Here is a 19,293-nt window from a genome sequence, read left to right as displayed (position 1 = left end):
ACATATATATATATATATATATATATATATATATATATATATATATATATATATATATATATATATATATATATATATATATATATATGTATATATATATATATATATATATATATATATATATATATATATATATATATATATATACATATATATATATATATATATATATCATTATACCTTTTTATATATTTTTTTAAGCATCCATCCATTTTCTACCGCTTGTCCCTCTTAGGGTTGCGGGATTTAAGCAATGACAGTTTTAAAGTTATTGGTGTCAATATTGCAACATTTTCTCGTTACATTACACCCGTTTGCGCTTTTATTCCAATTTTTATGTTTTTTCTGTAATATTATTTTTTAAATGTGCCCCCAGTCCGCACTTTAGACACGCCTGCTTTAGTTGATTATGATACAGATTAAGTATAAGAGAATAATCAGGTTGCAATAACACAGTCAGCTCGATTGCTAACTTTAAAAACAAATGAAGCTTATAATACCATTTTTGGCACATAAATATTGTTTCAAACATTTAATAAATATAACTGTGGACAAAAAGGCACCCAAAAGACCACTATGGATCCTGTCATTAACTCGATTTTTGGACTTTCTAGTGATCAACTGTGGAGATCCAGGTGTGCCGGCGAATGGCCTGCGCTACGGCGAGGACTTCTCCATCGGACAGAACATCACCTTCCAGTGCCAGCCGGGCTACAGGATGGAGGAGGATGGCTCCCCTGTGAGGATGTGCACCCAGAACGGGACGTGGAGCGGTATCATGCCAATGTGCACAGGTAGGGGACTAACTCTTGCTAGTATGATAGTTTCGCTTGTATCATAAAAATGTACCTTTCCCACCAGCGGTGACCTGCACGGCTCCCCCTGTGGTCAGTAACGGGTTACTGCAGGGCAGTGACTTTGAATGGGGCAGCAGCGTGAGTTTCAGTTGCTCGCCAGGATACGAGCTCTCCTTCCCGGCTGTACTGACCTGCGTGTCCAACGGCACCTGGAGCGGCATGCTGCCTCAGTGCTTACGTAAGCAAGCTATAGCCAACCCACAATGCATTTCACCACCGTGCCCAAAATTAAATCTGTGTCCTTATCCCAATCGTGTCTGTTCTGATGCACGTAGCCAAGTTTTGCGGTGACCCCGGTATGCCAGTCGGCGGTTCCAGAGAGGGGCGGAGTTTCATCTATCAATCAGAAGTAACCTTCACCTGCACGCCACCGCTCATCCTGGTGGGCACGGCAACCAGACACTGCGAAAGTGACGGAAGCTGGAGCGGCACCCAGCCTCGCTGTATAGGTATTATTTTACTAGATTTCTGCTATACAACATTATTGCATGGTAGAAAACAGAAGTTGGATCTTAAAAATGCAAATCCAATGTTTATTTTATTGTCTATGAATGTTCTCATTCATCCAGGTCATTGTCATCTCAGGGCATTCAATTCTTCACAACTGGACTGTTTGGTTTTGTCTTAGAGGATGTTTTGCCTCTCATCCGAGTAGTCTTCATCAGTTCATGCTCATAAACTTAGATTGATCAGATCTAGTCTAGCGGCTGGTGCTAAAACCCCAAATATTCATACTCCAAAACCAGGCGGATTTGCCCGGGCTAAGATGAAAACAACTGTTTTGATGCAAACGAGCAATCCTACTGTCAAAGCCAACGATAGTCGTCGTGTAATTTCCCCTCGTTAGCATTGACGTATTGTGTGGCAGAACATTTGCTGTGGATCGAACTGGTCGTAGTCGAGTATAAATATTTGGGGTTTTGGCACCAGCCGCTAAATCTGACCATTCTAAGTCTAAGACCAGATCTGACCAATCGAAGTCTGTGAGCACAAACTGATGAAGCCTACTCTGATGAGAGACGAAATGTCTTCTAAGACAAACCAAACAGTCAGTTTATGATCGATTGAATGCCCTGAAATTATTTATTTTATGAATGAATAATTAATTAATCTTTATTTTTAGATATATTCATTTAAATGTATATATATATAAACACACACAGTTGTGCTCATAAGTTTACATACCCTGGGAGAATTTATGATTTCTTGGCCATTCTTCAGAGAATATGAATGATAACACAAAAACCTTTCTTCCACTCATGCTTAATCATTGTGTGAAGCTATTTATTGGCAAACAACTGTGATTACTCTTTTTAAATCAAAATGACAAAAGAAAGTACCCAAATGACCCTGATCAAAAGTTTACATACCCTAATCAAGGTTCCAAACCGCACCAGTGACCTCTTTGTTTGTAATTAATGTGTGTGTATAAAAGGTCAGTGAGTTTCTGGGCTTCTGACAGACCATTGCATCTTTCATCCAGTGCTGCACACATGTTTCTGGATTCTGAGTCTTGGGGAAGGCAAAATAATTGTCAAAGGACCTGCAGTCGCCAGAAGAAAGCCATTTCTGCGCAAATGTCACAAAGTATCCCGCTTACATTACGCCAAACAGCACAGAGACAAGCCTCAAAACTTCTGGAAGAAAGTAATTTGGAGTGATGAGACCAAAATTGAACTTTTTGACGACTCGACCATGCAGCCCATTTTTCTTCAAGTGCCTCCTTATTGTGCATCTTGAAACAGCCACACCACAATTTTTCAGAGAGTACTGTATTTCAGCTGAGGTTATTTGTGGATTGTTCTCTGCATCTGGAACAATTTTCCTGGCAGTTGTGGCTGAAATCTTTGCTGGTCTACCTGAAACCCTCATTTTCTACTTCTTAATCAGCCTTTGAACACTGCTGATTGGCATTCTCAATTCCTTGGATATCTTTTTATACCCCTTTCCTGTTTTATGCAGTTCAATTACCTTTTCTTGCAGATACTTTGACAATTATTTTGCCTTCCCCATGACTCAGAATCCAGAAACCTCTGTTCAGCACTTGATGAAAGATGCTATGAAAGAAGCCCAGAAACTCACTGACCTTTTATACACACACATTAATTACAAACAAACATGTCACAGGTGAGGATTGGAACCTTGATTAGCCATTCAAACCTGTTTTTGTCAACTTTTGTGCATGTTATCAGATCAAAGTCACTGGGGTATGTAAACTTTTGATCAGGGTCATTTGGGTACTTTCTTTTGTCATTTTCATTTAAAAATAGTAAACAGTTGTTTGCCAATAAATAACTTCACACAACAATTAAGCATGAGTGGAAGAAAGGTTTTTGTGTTATCATTCATATTCTCTAAAGAATGGCCAAGAAATCATAAATTCTCCCAGGGTATGTAAACTTATGAGCATGACTTTATATATATATATATATATATCTATATATATACACTACCGTTCAAAAGTTTGGGGTCACCCAAACAATTTACAAGAATAGACTGTCGAGTTTCAGATGAAAGTTCTCTTTTTCTGGCCATTTTGAGCGTTTAATTGACCCCACAAATGTGATGCTCCAGAAACTCAATCTGCTCAAAGGAAGGTCAGTTTTGTAGCTTCTGTAACGAGCTAAACTGTTTTCAGATGTGTGAAGATGATTGCACAAGGGTTTTCTAATCATCAATTAGCTTTCTGAGCCAATGAGCAAACACATTGTACCATTAGAACACTGGAGTGATAGTTGCTGGAAATGGGCCTCTATACACCTATGTAGATATTGCACCAAAAACCAGACATTTGCAGCTAGAATAGTCATTTACCACATTAGCAATGTATAGAGTGTATTTCTTTAAAGTTAAGACTAGTTTAAAGTTATCTTCATTGAAAAGTACAGTGCTTTTCCTTCAAAAATAAGGACATTTCAATGTGACCCCAAACTTTTGAACGGTAGTGTATATACATATATATGTCTCTTGTTGGTAAAAATGGGATTATGCAGAAGGTGTGAAATATAGTGCTGATTGAGATTGTAGCGCTTTGGCAGAGGTTAAAAGTGATGAGGTATTGGAATCCAATCTTAGAGAATATGTTTTTGTTACAGATCATGGCATGTACTTGTCTCACATTATTTATGTCAACTTGTTTGTGGCTCACCGGGGGAGCCTTCCACACCACCGCTGTCTCATATTCCTCCGCCTAATGATCAGGGCAACTAATGGCCCACCGACGCGTAGCATTGCAGGCGGCGCTCGCGTTTTACTCCTGGTTAAGCGGCTTGCCGCTCACGAAAGCCACACAGACTCACGGGGGTAATAATCAAAGACTGACCAGACAGTGTTGCTAATAATGCACTAATGCCTTGTTTTTATGTAAGCATAGCTTTGGCGGCTCAGGGTGCAGATCAACAAAAGAACATTTCGGCTTCTTTAAGTGATGCGGCGCCATAAAGCAGCTGTGACTTGACTTATCAGCATTTAGTCAAAGGCTTCACGAGTCACAGTCGACTTCAAACGCCGTCATCATCCAAAGGATTAGGCCCAACAAATGAGACGGGATATTCGCCGCACGTTACAAACGGTACCGGCGGGTCAACGTTGCCGGCGCCGCATGCGATCCGTTGAAGCGCCACTTTCACATGTCTGATTTACAAGCACGCGGGTGCTTGAGCATCAAGTACGCTGACTCATCATGACTGGAGTGTTAGTCCAATAAACACACACACTCACACACAGACATCACACATTTTGTATCCTTTGCTAGCTCAAGGTGACTTGTGGACAACTTTTTTCCCCAAGCAAACACACATGAAACATACATGGGGAAGATGCAAGGGAAAAGAAGAAGACGACGAAGAGAGAGTGATGGGAGATGAAAGACAAGACTGAAACAGTAATGGAGAAAAAGAAGGAGGAGACAGAAAGTGAGAAGACAAGTGACAAATGGAGGGAAAAGAAGTAAATGAGGAAAAAGCGAAGGAGATAAAGAAGGAAGTAAAAGAGCAAAATTAGAAGAATGGAAGTAAAGTGGAGGTGGAGGAGAGAGCAAGTGAAATATTTAAACAGGTATAGGTGATAAACAATGATGAAGGAGGTGAGTGAAGAGGGATGGAGAGAACAACCGAGGTGAAAGAGGAGACAGGAATAGAATGAGGAAAGTGATGGAGGAGGAGAAATCCAGCAAATGAGTAAAGAGGGAGCTGAAGAAGAAGGGTGATGGACTAATGGGAAGAGGAGGGGAAAGCAAGTGAACGTGGTAATGAGGCAGGTGAATGAGGAAAACATGCACATGGAGAGGAAGAAGGTGAATGAAGAAAGGAGGGGTGCACAAAGAGTGGTGGAGGGGGGACAGGAGGAAAAAAAAGTACGAGAAATTGAATTGAGCGACAAAAGAAGGTGACAAAGAGAAAAAGGAAGGAGGACTTTGAGATGATTGAAGAGAAAGAAGGACATGAAGGAGGAGAAGACAGGTAATGATGTAAAGAAAAGACGAAAAGGATGGAATGGTAAGAGGAAATGAAGGAAGAGAAAAGGCCATGGAGGAATAGACGGTGGTGAATCAGGAGACAAAGTTGTGCAGGGAAAGAAGGAGGAGAAAGAGGAAGGTGAAGGAGAACACGGAGGCGGATGAGGAGGAAAGGAGTGATGGAGGATGTAGAAAAGTAACTGAGGTGGAGAGAGAGTGGGTGATGACACTAAAAGGAGGGAAATACGGAGATGAAAGAGAAGAAAGAGGAAGGCAAATGAGGAGAAAAGGAGTGATGGAGGAGGTGGAGAAGGGATTGAGATGCGAGCAAGAGTGGATGAGGAAGGAGGTGAAAAAGGAGAATGAGGAAGGTGAAGAAGGAGGACACGGTGAGTGATGGAGGTGGAGAAGAGGAGAAAAAGGAGGGAGGTGAAGCAGGGAAGGTTAAATGATATAGGAAAATAGGAGGAAAAAGGAAGAAAATGAGTGACAGAGAAAGGAGGAGGTGAAAAGAGGGTGGATGTATGAAGGAGGTGCATGAAGAGAAAAGGGGTGATGGAGGATGTAGCGAAGAAGGTGAGTAAAAAAGAAAAGTAGGAAGTGAAGCAGTCGAGAGTGATAGAGGAAGAGTGTAACGTTAGTGCTTTACCACCATGTTGTGTCCATGATCATCACTGACCACACCAGCAGCTCCTTCCCTCTTCTTCAGCCTGCTTCGTTTTCTGACGTAGCGCTGCTGCCCCCTGCTGCTCTCACGGCGTCCTGTGTTGCCATGACAACAGTGGAGCGGAGCGGGCATACCGTCATGTCATGCTTTTGCTAATTTGTCTCTCCTCTGGATTTGACGTCTAATTACTTGGCGGCCTTGTGCTCCTTTTCCAGAGCCCGCAAGGACCAGCTGTGACAACCCGGGAACGCCGCGCTACGGATCCTTAAACCGGACCTTTGGTTTCAAGGTAATGTAGCTTTGACGATGTATATGTGCATGGTCAATATTTCTTTATTAGGTATTTTTTAATATATATATATTAATATATACTGTATGCATATGTGTGTATAGACATATAGGTGTATATATGCAAATATATATACAAATAAATATTATATATATATATATATATATATATATATATATATATATATATATATATATATATATATATATATATATATATATATATATATATATATATATATATATATGCATGCATGCATGCATGCATGCATGCATGCATGTATGTATGTATGTATGTATGTATGTATGTATGTATGTATGTATGTATGTATGTATGTATGTATGTATATATATATTAGGGGTGTAACGGTACGTGTATTTATATTGAACCGGTTCGGTACGGGGGTTTCGGTTCGATTCGGAGGTGTACTGAACGAGTACACATGCTAGCAGCGACCGGGCTAGGACAACATCTAAAAGCCAGAACTGGAAGACCCTCCTGCCTCGTTAAGATCTCCCGTTTGGGAACACTTTGGCTGCGCGATACAACAATGGAGGACGGAGGTTTGCCGACATTGTTCAGCAGCTGCTTCTGACAACACGTCAAACATGTGTTGCACCTTTCCTGCTTCCGGCTCCCAGACCATAGTCGAGGAGCGCAGGGGAGACACTCCTCCAAGGCCGATGTATTCTAGGGGGCAACACCCTTCACTCTACCCAGCAGTGGGTCTCCACAGCTCCGGACTCCAGGGTAAATGACGAGTCCGGCCATTAGTTTCAAATCGTGGCTTTTATTGAGGTCTTGCACACAGCCAATCTAACAAAACACTAGCCACTCCCCACTCAGCTACCGCTCCCTCACCTTGCTCGCCCACACTCACCTCACATGCTGTCACATATTAAAGGGCCACACACACACATACGCTACTCTCATAACACATGCTAACCCATTTGAAGCGTCACCACCACATTCAAGCAGCTTCTCCTCGGCCAGTCAGGCAGGGCTAAAGCAATAACAAATGTTTTTATAGCAGCAGATATAAGTCCATATTGCATTAAAAACTAGATTTTGACCCACTTCTTTGGTGGAAGAACAATGAGCCCATATATCCTCTTACTGCCAAGTTAGCCAGGCTGGGGGGGAAGAAAAGTTAATCTGAGGCTGAGTTGACTTGAAACTGTTTAATGTTGCACTTTTTATATGTAGAAGAAAAGTTTTGTCATTTTATTTAATCCGAGCAACAACTTCAGGCACTTTAATGTTGATTAACGTGGACCCCGACTTAAACATGTTGAAAAACTTATTGGGGTGTTACCATTTAGTGGTCAATTGCACGGAATATGTACTGTACTGTGCAATCTACTAATAAAAGTCTCAATCAATCAATCAAAAAAAGCACTTTATGTGTAGAAAGGTTTTGTTAAGAAACCATTCTGAGCCTTATCTTATTTAGTTTTTATTTTATATATGTTGACCACATTAACCCTGGCAATGGACCCTGTGTGCCTTTTTTACTCAATGTTATGCCATTGTTTACAAATTTGGTAAATAAATAGCCAAAAAATTTATATTTTGTTGTTTTCTTACTGTACCGAAAATGAACCGAACCGTGACCTCTAAACCGAGGTACGTACCGAACCAAAATTTTTGTGTACCGTTACACCCCAAAGAACCTTTTTGGCATTAACTAGCACAGTGAGCATACAAGACAACTTGTCTTTTAGTAGAAAGTAAGCAGACAGGTTACAAAAGCTCCTAATTTGGCTGCTGACATATGCAGTAACATATTGTCATTTCTACCGAGGATGTCGTTGTGGCTTGTACAGCCCTTTGAGACACTTGTGATTTAGGGCTATATAAATAAACATTGATTGATTGATTGATTTCTAGTTGTGTCATTTTGTTAAAATTATGAGGGACAAGCGGTAGAAAATGGATTATTAATCTATTTGTTCGTTTACTTTAATATCTAGTTAATTTCTGTTTTAACATGTTCTATCTACAATTTTGTTAGAATGTAATAATCATTTATTCTTCTGTTGTTTGGATACTTTACATTAGCTTTAGGTGATACTGCAAATTTTGGTATGAATCCGATACCAAGTAGTTACAGGGTCATTGATTGGTCATAATAATATTTTCCTGAGTCAAGGTATGTATTTCTTGAGTTTATAAACTATAAAAAATGACAAAAGATTTTGTGATGGTAAAAAATATCGACGTAATCATTGTAGTGTCGACTCTTGTACTTGTTCACTTTATTCACCCATTTGTTTACATTTAGGAGTCATAGCTTGCTGTTAGCGGTTAGCTATTGTATCCTCCTACGGTGTGTAGTGAAGCATGTTTAGCAATTCCTCGTCCCGCAGGTATGATACTTGTAAAAAACATAGTTGTTGTCGCCACTCAGGCTAGGATTAGTGATTTAGAAGTAGCTAAAACACTGGACAGCTGTTCAAGTCCCTATTCGTCCCCTACGGACATATTTGGCTGATAGGGCTTTGTTGTTCAGTTCAGTTTTTCAAAATAAATAGACCAAAGTATTATCAATACATGTTTTTAAAGTTTAAAAAAATAAAACAAAAAATGTATAGAGTGTTTAAATACATATAGTATATTTATATTTTATTTTATTGTATTACATTTCAATTTTAATGTAATCTAATTAAATTTGATTTAATAAAAATGTTATTTTATTTTAGATAAAAATTAAAGTTACTAAAATAGAGTTGTTTACAGTGAGATTGATTATTGTACCATTGACTAACTCTGCTCCCTCTTCCTCTTCCTCTTCCTCCAACCAGGTGGTCTTATTAAAGTCTGTCGTTTTTTTGCCTCAGGTGGGCAGTGTGGTGTCCTTCCACTGCCAGGCGGGTCACCTGATCCAAGGCTCCACCTCCAGAACCTGCCAGCCGGACCTGAGATGGAGTGGAACCCAGCCCGAGTGCATACGTAAGGCGGTTCACGTCCCATCAGGCGCCGTTCGCCGTCTCGTCAAGCTGACCTCCTCTCGCCTCCTCTTCCAGCCCACGCTTGTAAGCAGCCTGAGAGTCCGCTCCATGTGGACGTGGTGGGCATGGATCTGGCCGGGTTCGGCTACACGCTGGTGTACAGCTGTCAGCCTGGCTACTTCCTCGCCGGGGGCTCCGAGCACAGGGTCTGCAAGAATGACGGCACCTGGACCGGAAAGATGCCGATATGTCGAGGTGAAGGAAATGGGGGGGGGGAAACAAATCTATTTTTATTAATTGTATTTCTTTCAAGGCTCAATAAGCAATTAGTGCCTATAATGAGGATTAGCACTATGATAGAAGTATTCTAAAAGGCAAGGGACATCAACCTTTTGTCTTGCATTGGTTAAATGATCTCTAAGCCAAATACCTTTAAAAATAATTAAGTAGTGAAGGGATTCATAAGGCCCCATTCCTGGGTAGATCTGGCGTGAGAGGAAGAGGGTGGGTTCATCTTTTAGCAATGCAGTCTGCTGAAAACATGCAACTGACGCCGTAGTCAAAGTTAGAATTGCTACAAAACACATTTAAGCTATTCAACCCTCTACTGCCGTCTGGCAGATAAAGTGGATAGTGCACCCCCCAATTTGTCACGTTTCATGTGTCAAGTAAACCCTGACAAATTGGGCCAAATGAATCCCCTTCCTACTGTAATAGTATAATGACACAAATATTAAGAAGTGGCCCTGTACAAGTTATTGTATGTTGTTTTGCAGCTGGGGAGAAGAAGAAGCCTGTAAAGCCCGTAACAGGAACGCCAAGCCCCAAACTGAATGGTTAGTCCTCATTCACGTTCTCCTTCATGTGCACACAGCAGGGAGCGCCTCGTAAAGTTCATAACTAACGCCTCACACAATAATTGGACTGGAGCCGTCGTGGCCTGCAGCTGACTGTGACCGCTGCTTCTTCCTTGTTCAGTCACCACCGGCCATGTTTATATTCCCGTTTAAAAAGGTCACTATTTGGGCGAAGGGTTTAAGTGTTTTGAATGCCACGCTGCAGCTGTAACAAATGCTACGGGTACACTGTGGGATCCTTTGGTGCATTATGGCAGCGAATGCACCATGGGTTATGCTACATTACAACTATATTACTGTTTCAAGTGTATTCACAATACCATAGAACAATTACAATAGTAGTGAATATCATTTAAAGATGTTGGTAGGTGAAAGGGTCCCCCAAATAAGCTAGAAGAAGCTTTTGACAGGGGGTCCAGAGGACAGTATATACATGGAATGATGAAAAATGGTAGCAAGCACAACAACAACAACAAAAAAAACAACACTATATGATAAACACAAGATAATAGTACTAAATCATGCATACACATACCCACATACATTCATTCGACCATGCAAAACCCAACAGTATTCAACCCCACATGAGGCATTAGAGATAGGTGGTTAATAGGTAAGTTTTCAGTTTCTTTTTGAAGTTGGAGAATGGATACCGCATCTTGAGGCTCTCATTAAGCCGGTTCCAAATCTTTGGTCCCCTGCATACAACTCTTCGAGCGGTACAAGCCAGTAGACGATGTTTACCTGATATCAGATCTAAGTTACGAGTGTTGTGGGCATGCTGGGGATGGTAGATAGGAACCAAGCTACAGGAACCAAGCTACAGAGCCTAAGATTCAGCCTATGAATGACTTGATAGGTTAAACAAGCATTTTCATAAATATTGAACTCTGTCAGTCTTAAGAGATGATAATTATGGAATAGATGTCGAGTGGGGGCATTAAACTTGGACCATGACAGGGCCCGTATGATTTTCTTTTGCATGGATTCTAATTTGTGAAGGTAGGTAGGGAAGGTGTTACACCAGATGACATTACAGTAGTTTAGATGTGGTTCAAAGAGAGTTTTATATATTAGGTAGATTTACTCAACGAAAATGTAACAGTATTTGTAATAAATGAAATATGCGTTATTTGTGTTTTATTACAATAGTATCTCAACACACAAAATCAAAACGGCACATTTTTTTAAAGAAAAAGTCACTTTTAGATTACAAATATTGTATTTAACATTGCAATATAATGTACTATTAACAACTACAGTAGTTGTATGAAAGAGTAATGTAATACGACTGTACAGCATTTACCGTGGAGAGTATAATAGTACAATATCTCCTACCAGCTGCTTCTCAGTCGAACACACCATCAGCATCTTTTCCATATTTCCATAAAATAAATGTCTGCTGTTTGGATATTATTTTAACATGCTTGGCTGATATTTGATTCTGCTTCCGTATGGTCCAATCTAGCAGTGATAGGCTCAAATTGATTCACCAAGTTGTCGACACACTTGGTCATGTTTTTGATTATTTAATTTGTTTTAATTCAATGAATATCATTCACTTATTTTCAGCACTATCCTTCACACTTACTTTTTTCTTTCCCATGTTTGGAAAAACAAAGTTATGTCGATCTGTGGCTAAAAGTTAATGCTAGCGAGTAAGACCAGATGTTTTGCACAGATCACACAGGCTTCACTATGACATTTGCTGAGCCAACTAATGGTGGTGATGCTAGTAGGGTTGTGAACGATAAACCGATGCGACCGAGTATTCGGTTCAACAAGTGAGCGATTAGATTGCATCGGTAGCAGACTCCTCAATCAATGCGAATAATCCATGAATTCCTAGCTGAATCGGTTATAGAGTCATGGATCGGTTATCGCGAGACTTTGCATGGGTCGTCCAGATTACAATATGCGTCAGCGTCTCTAAAACAACGCGAGAGCTGAAGCTACTCGCCAAACGCGGTAGCCGCCTAGCTGGTATTAGCACGAGTGATAAACAAGAGACAACACGGAAAATGAATGTGGAGGAGAACGAAAGCGTCAGTCTGACCGAAGGTGATAATGGACCGAGAAAGATTTTCAAAAAACCCACTACAGTGGTGGAAAGAGCAGCAGGACTTGCCACTGCTGTCATCTCTCGCTAAAAGATACCTCTGCAACCTGTTGTGCCGGGAAACGCACTCCTGCCGTAAAATGCACCCCCTGACGCGGGAGCGCGCTGACGTCACTTGTCTCGAAAAGGATATCTAAACTCGGCTGTAATGACCGAAGTGGCTGAAATCGCCTCTTTTAAATCGCCTCTTTCGGCATAAAAAAGTACATAAAGTGAAATAATCCAAGTTTTCTTTACTTGTGGATGGATTAAAAATTGTGAGCCTTTAATGATTTCGCCGTCATTCAAGTGGCTGAAATCGCCTCTTTCGGCATCAAAAAGTACATCAAGTGAAACACACAGAATCTGAACGTGTGTTCAGTACTGCGGGAGACATTGTTTCCACAAAACGTAGTCTGCTCAAACATGAGCATGTGGATCAGTTGATTTTCCTTAAAAAAAATCTGCTCTCCAAAAAAACAGAGGACAGTGATGATGAAAATGCACAGGCATATTGTAAGTGAACTACTGCTTTTTGACCTGGGAAACGGTACCTCTCACACAGTAGTTTGATTTTTCTTTTTACATATGTATTTATTTTCTCTATTCTTTTACACAAAACACTTGTCACTGTGCTCATTGTTGCCACATTTTGAGATGTGTTATAGGTGTGTAACTTGTTTACATTGTAATGTTGCACCTTTGTTACCTACCTCTAGTGTTCATTGTTACCTACCTTTAGTGTTCAAAACACTATATGCTCAGGTTGAAATATTGAATCTTTGTTACCTACATCTAGTGTTCAAAACTATGCTCAGGCTGAAATATTGCACTTTGTTGTTACTATTCTCTGCTACTTTTACCTCTGGAGTTCCCATCCTACAATTCAGCCAGAATTTTTTTGGTCCATGTCTAAAGATAAATACATTGACATGTGATTTTGTTGTTCTGTTTTTTTTGCCAGTGCCGTAAAGCCACAATGCTTGGGGATTTGGAGTCTTGAATATTAACCGTCAAATCGAATCGTATCGTTCGGAATCAAAACGAATCGAATCAAATCGGTCTGTAATAAAAGGATATCGTTTTTGAATCGAATTGTAACCTGTGTATCTAGATGCATATCGAATCGTTTATCAGAGAGAGATGTGCAACCCTAATATATATATATATATATATATATATATATATATATATATATATATATATATATATATATATATATATATATATATATATATATATATTAGGCATGTCCGATAATATCGGACTACCGATATTATCGGCCGATTAATGCTTTAAAATGTAATATCGGAAATTATCTGTATCGGTTTCATAATTATGGTTTCAAACAGTAAAATGTATGACTTTTTAAAACGCCGCTGTGTACACAGACGTAGGAAGAAGTACAGAGCGTCAATAAACCTTAAAGGCACTGCCTTTGCGTGCCGGCCCAGTCACATAATATCTACGAGTTATGACACACTCACAAGTGAATGCAAGGCATACTTGATCAACAGCCATACAGGTCACACTGAGGGTGGCCGTATAAACAACTTTAACACTACTAAAAATATGCGCCACACTGTAAACCCACACCAAACAAGAATGACAAACACATTTCGGGAGAACATCCGCACCGTAACACAACATAAACACAACATAACAAATACCCAGAACCCCTTGCAGCACTAACTCTTCCAGGACGCTACAATATACACCCCCCCGCTACCCCCTACCCCCCACCTCAACCCCGCCCCCCAACCCCGCCCAACTCAACCTCCTAATGCTCTCTCAGGGAGAGCATGTCCCAAATTCCAAGATGCTGTTTTGAGGCATGTTAAAAAAAATTATGCACTTTGTGACTTAAATAATAAATATGGCAGTGCCATGTTGGCACTTTTTTCCATAACTTGAGTTGAGGTTGTTCTCTTATTTTGGAAAACCTTGTTACATTGTTTAATGCATACAGTGGGATATCACAACAAAATTAAGCATAATAATGTGTTAATTCCACAACTGTATATATCGGTATCGGTTGATATCGGTATCGGTAATTAAGAGTTGCACAATATCGGAATATCGGATATGGGCAACAAAGCCATTATCGGACATCTCTAATATATATGTACATTTATATATGTTTATTTGAATAGTGTTTTACAATTTAACCATTTTTCCCAATCATTTTAGTATTGTTCCGTATTTATATACTGCTTTACATTCCATTCACACAAACATTCCCATTGATAATATTCAATATCACTGTGAATAAATATTCTCTTTTGCTTCTACAGTAGTGTATATATTTTAGTTTTCTATAAAATGCAGTATAACTAATAGCATGACTTGTTGTTCTTTAATGCCAACTCATTTTGGCCTAATCACCAGTGCCCCTGCTGGTTACAGGCAAGTAGTGCACTCCATTTTGCACTATTAGTTATACACAATATTCATTGCTTTTTTAAGTGTTTTTTTTCCCACTTTGCTTTGTAACAAATAGCACTGCAGATATTGTGTAAAGCGGTGATTCTCAAACTGGTACGTGTACCACTAATGGTACGCAGGCTCCATCTAGGGGTACGCCAAAGAATCACTTGTTTTATTTTCCTATGTTCACACATAGTGTTGCTGTTCAAACTGTGTGTAATGTTACAGTGGCCCAACATATTAAATATACTTGTTAAATAAAACCTATGCCTTGTTTTTAATTAATACTTGGGTCTACTGTGCTACTGTGTTTTAATGTCGGTCCTTATTGTGGGGCTCTTGGAGAGCCAAGTTTTTTCTGAGGTTCTACTTTGTGAAAACAGTTTGAAAACCACTGATGTAAAGCAAAGTAATCCAGAATGACTCGACAGTGCCTCTGCTGGTTGTAGTCAAGTACTGCACCCCTTTTTGCCTCTGTGACTTCAAATCCCGATTATTCTGCAATCAATTCAGTGTTTTTAATGACAGGTGGATTATCATACACACATTCCTATCGTATGTGTTGACTTTTGGATTGCATTTTGTCACACAAGTGTGTTTTTTTTCTCCACAGTCCCCGATGACGTCTTTGCTCCCAACTACATATGGAAAGGCTCCTATAATTACCGAGGCAGGAAGCAGCCCATGACGCTGGGCATCACCAGCTTCAACTCCACCACGGGAAGAGTCAACGTCACCCTTAGCAACGGCAACATGGAGCTGCTTCTATCAGGCATGTGGCTAATTGGTCTCCCATATAAGAAAAAGGACTCACAGGCAGACATGTTCTTCATCAATTAGCAGTGAATGTGCATCATGTGGGCTCCACTTTCTGTTCTATGGCTTTCTCCTCCAGGGCTTTATAAAGCGTCGGAAGCACGTCTGCTGCTGCTGATGTACCATGTCAACTACGTGCAGCAGGGAAATCAGCTTAAAGACGCCACCATCTCGCCAGCCAAGATCATAGAGGACTCCTGGACCATGGACGGCTTTGTAAGTGTCTTTAATGTAATCTAAAGGCCCAACATTGTAGTGTTTTTCAACTATTTTAAATTGGTCTCAGAGGTGCCGCAATACTTCATTAGAAGCCCAAAATATAGCCTTGATTCTGATTTTACCTAGTTTGCAGTGCTTTTAAAAACACCAATTGGGAACACACCATTTTGTGTGTCTGTAGCTTTAATGCAAATGAGCCGTGTTTCGTATTTAATTTATTTAATTGGGACAGTGCACATTCATCAACACTTGAATAAACAGTGTAAATGCGCCGGACATAGCATAAAATGCTCATTTTCAGGTTTCTAAAATAACACAGTGAGACACATACGACTTTAAAACCATGATGACAGAAATAAGAACCAAATAAAACAGACAAGACAAGCAGTTGCAATACACAATTACAAGACAATAGACCATAACACACAATTCACTCATAGCTTCAAATACGCTGGCCAGTAGCCCACTGGAACGGGCTGGAGTCTGGAAACAGTGTTTAATGGTTTAATGGGTGCATGTCTAATTTATTTTTAGCCAGTGTTTAAATGTTTGTTTGTTTTTTAAGTGGATAGTTATCACAGTCTCTAATGTGTGTGGGCAACTTATTCCAGGATTGTGTTCCTCTTACAAAAGTGACCATTTGACAACATTTTGTTCCACGTCTTGGTGTATTACAATCACATCTGGACACGGCCCTAATTTGAGTTTGTGTGTCTCCAAGGAGCACTGGTGTGCGCTTTATTCCACTTTTTACATACAAACCCTGTTTCCATATGAGTTGAGAAATTGTGTTAGATGTAAATATAAATGGAATACAATGATTTGCGAATCATTTTCAACCCATATTTAGTTGAATATGCTACAAAGACAGCATATTTGATGTTCAAACTGATACATTTTTTTTTTTTTTGCAAATAATCATTAACTTTAGACTTTGATGCCAGCAACACGTGACAAAGAAGTTGGAAAAGGTGGCAATAAATACTGATAAAGTTGAGGAATGCTCACCAAACCCTTATTTGGAACATCCCACAGGTGAACAGGCAAATTGGGAACAGGTAGGTGCCATGATTGGGTATAAAAGTAGATTCCATGAAATGCTCAGTCATTCACAAACAAGGATGGGGCGAGGGTCACCACTTTGTCAACAAATGCGTGAGCAAATTGTTGAACAGTTTTAGAAAAACCTTTCTCAACCAGCTATTGCAAGGAATTTAGGGATTTCACCATCTACGGTCCGTAATATCATCAACGGGTTTAGAGAATCTGGAGAAATCACTTCACGTAAGCAGGTAAGCCCGTGACTTTCGATCCCTTAGGCTGTACTGCATCAACAAGCGACATCAGTGTGTAAAGGATATCACCACATGGGCTCAGGAACACTTCAGAAACCCACTATCAGTAACTACAGTTGGTCGCTACATCTGTAAGTGCAAGTTAAAACTCTACTATGCAAGGCAAAAACCGTTTATCAACAACACCCAGAAACGCCGTCGGCTTCGCTGGGCCTGAGCTCATCTAAGATGGACTGATACAAAGTGGAAAAGTGTTCTGTGGTCTGACGAGTCCACATTTCAAATTGTTTTTGGAAACTGTGGATGTCGTGTCCTCCGGACCAAAGAGGAAAAGAACCATCCGGATTGTTATAGGCGCAAAGTTGAAAAGCCAGCATCTGTGATGGTATGGGGGTGTATTAGTGCCCAAGACATGGGTAACTTACACATCTGTGAAGGCACCATTAATGCTGAAAGGTACATACAGGTTTTGGAGCAACATATGTTGCCATCCAAGCAACGTTACCATGGACGCCCCTGCTTATTTCAGCAAGACAATGCCAAGCCACGTGTTACATCAACGTGGCTTCATTGTAAAAGAGCGCGGGTACTAGACTGGCCTGCCTGTAGTCCAGACCTGTCTCCCATTGAAAATGTGTGGCGCATTATGAAGCCTAAAATACCACAACGGAGACCCCCGGACTGTTGAACAACTTAAGCTGTACATCAAGCAAGAATGGGAAAGAATTCTACCTGAGAAGCTTTAAAAATGTGTCTCCTCAGTTCCCAAACGTTTACTGGGTGTTGTTAAAAGGAAAGGCCATGTAACACAGTGGTGAACATGCCCTTTCCCAACTACTTTGGCACGTGTTGCAGCCATGAAATTCTAAGTTAATTATTATTTGCAAAAAAAAAAAAAAAGGTTTATGAGTTTGAACATCAAATATCTTGTCTTTGTAGTGCATTCTATTGAATATGGGTTGAAAATGATTTGCAAATCATTGTATTCCATTTATATTTACATCTAACACAATTTCCCAACTCATATGGAAACGGGGTTTGTAGTTATGAATAACACGGTATTTACCGTAATTTCCGGACTATAAGCCGCACCTGACTATAAGCCGCACCAGCTAAATTTAGGGGAAAATACAGATTGCTCCATATATAAGCCGCACCCGACTATAAGCCGCAGGGTTTTGATGTGTAATTAGCGTAGTATATAGGGGTTCCTGCTACCACGGAGGGGATTGTCGGGACAGAGATGACTGTTTGGGAACGCAAAGCGTCCCATTTATTAACTATAAATCTTTCAATCATTCAATCAAACTTTCACATCTTTGACATGGCGAACAGCATTCGTGCAGAGTACAAATAATACAACGGTGCAAAGTAATACAAAGTGCTCGCCTGTACGTTATCAAAATAACCAGCCTACCTGTATATGAAAAGTCAGTCTTTAATCATTGTGTCATCGTCTTCCTCCTGCGTACTAAAACCACCCAAATCCTCTTCGTCGGTGTCGGAGAAGAAAAGGCCGTATATAAGCCGCACCCTTGTATAAGCCGCAGGGACCAGAACGAGGGGAAAAAGTAGTGGCTTATAGTCCGGAAATTACGGTACATGTTATTAGAATAAAAATTGTAATAGTAAAATAGTTTTAAAAATGCATCACAAATGAAGCACAAACATCTTGGACACATTTGGGGAGATTTGACAAGGTGTGTTGGGGGGGGGGGGGGGGGGGGGGCTGGTTATAAATCATAAAACGTTAATAAAGTAAAAACTATAAAAGACAAAACTTTTTTGTGGCACAAACAAAAGTTTGGGGTGATTTTGGATGGCCATTTTAGTCAGAACATTTATTTTAGAATAACTTAAAAACCGTAACGGTAGAAACAAAAAAAAGTATACGAATGGAAGTATTATTGTAATATTTGCAATGATAAGGGGGGCCAATTTCACACAGGTAGTAAATAAAGTTACTTTTTATCTGGACTTGGCTGAATCATTCCCAACATGCTGCATAGCTTTCCCTTTGCTTCTCGTGCCTAATTGATTTTTGGTGCACCTCCCTGCTGCACTATTTCTGTTTTGCGTTTTCACATGCACTCTGCCTACTGTTTCTGTATCCTGTGGTCCAGATCAACGCAGAACGAAACATTTTTAATAACAGAGCTGACATCCGTGAAGTTTTGGGTGTATACACAGAACAATCTTATCTAGCTAGGGGCGGTATTATGTGCATTGGGGTTTTTAGGTCATATGAAGCGATCAGGTGTTTCCTAAGATGATTCGTATTATGCAAAAACAAATGTGACGGAAATGTTGTTTCTGATAAGTTTGTAATGTCAAAATAGTCAAGAGGGTGCATGGTATGCT

At 40.1% G+C, this 19,293-nt stretch overlaps 1 protein-coding gene across 2 annotated transcripts in view; it reads left to right on the top strand.

Annotated features, from left to right (window-relative positions):
* csmd3b (CUB and Sushi multiple domains 3b) overlaps positions 1-19,293 on the top strand; it is an 822,373-nt gene that overhangs the window by 797,608 nt on the left and 5,472 nt on the right. For both annotated transcript variants that reach the window (XM_062056514.1, XM_062056513.1), the window contains 9 exons: positions 615-794; positions 862-1,035; positions 1,133-1,306; positions 6,196-6,269; positions 9,110-9,221; positions 9,296-9,475; positions 9,997-10,056; positions 15,216-15,374; positions 15,498-15,634. In XM_062056514.1, the coding sequence (XP_061912498.1) occupies positions 615-794; positions 862-1,035; positions 1,133-1,306; positions 6,196-6,269; positions 9,110-9,221; positions 9,296-9,475; positions 9,997-10,056; positions 15,216-15,374; positions 15,498-15,634 (1,250 nt within the window). The remainder of the gene's footprint in view (positions 1-614; positions 795-861; positions 1,036-1,132; positions 1,307-6,195; positions 6,270-9,109; positions 9,222-9,295; positions 9,476-9,996; positions 10,057-15,215; positions 15,375-15,497; positions 15,635-19,293) is intronic.

The sequence above is a fragment of the Entelurus aequoreus genome, linkage group LG08, assembly GCF_033978785.1.
Source record: "Entelurus aequoreus isolate RoL-2023_Sb linkage group LG08, RoL_Eaeq_v1.1, whole genome shotgun sequence".
In the NCBI taxonomy this organism is placed as follows: Eukaryota; Metazoa; Chordata; class Actinopteri; order Syngnathiformes; family Syngnathidae; genus Entelurus; species Entelurus aequoreus.
Note: the sequence above shows the minus strand (reverse complement) of the source record. Positions and strands in the feature narration are given on the sequence as shown.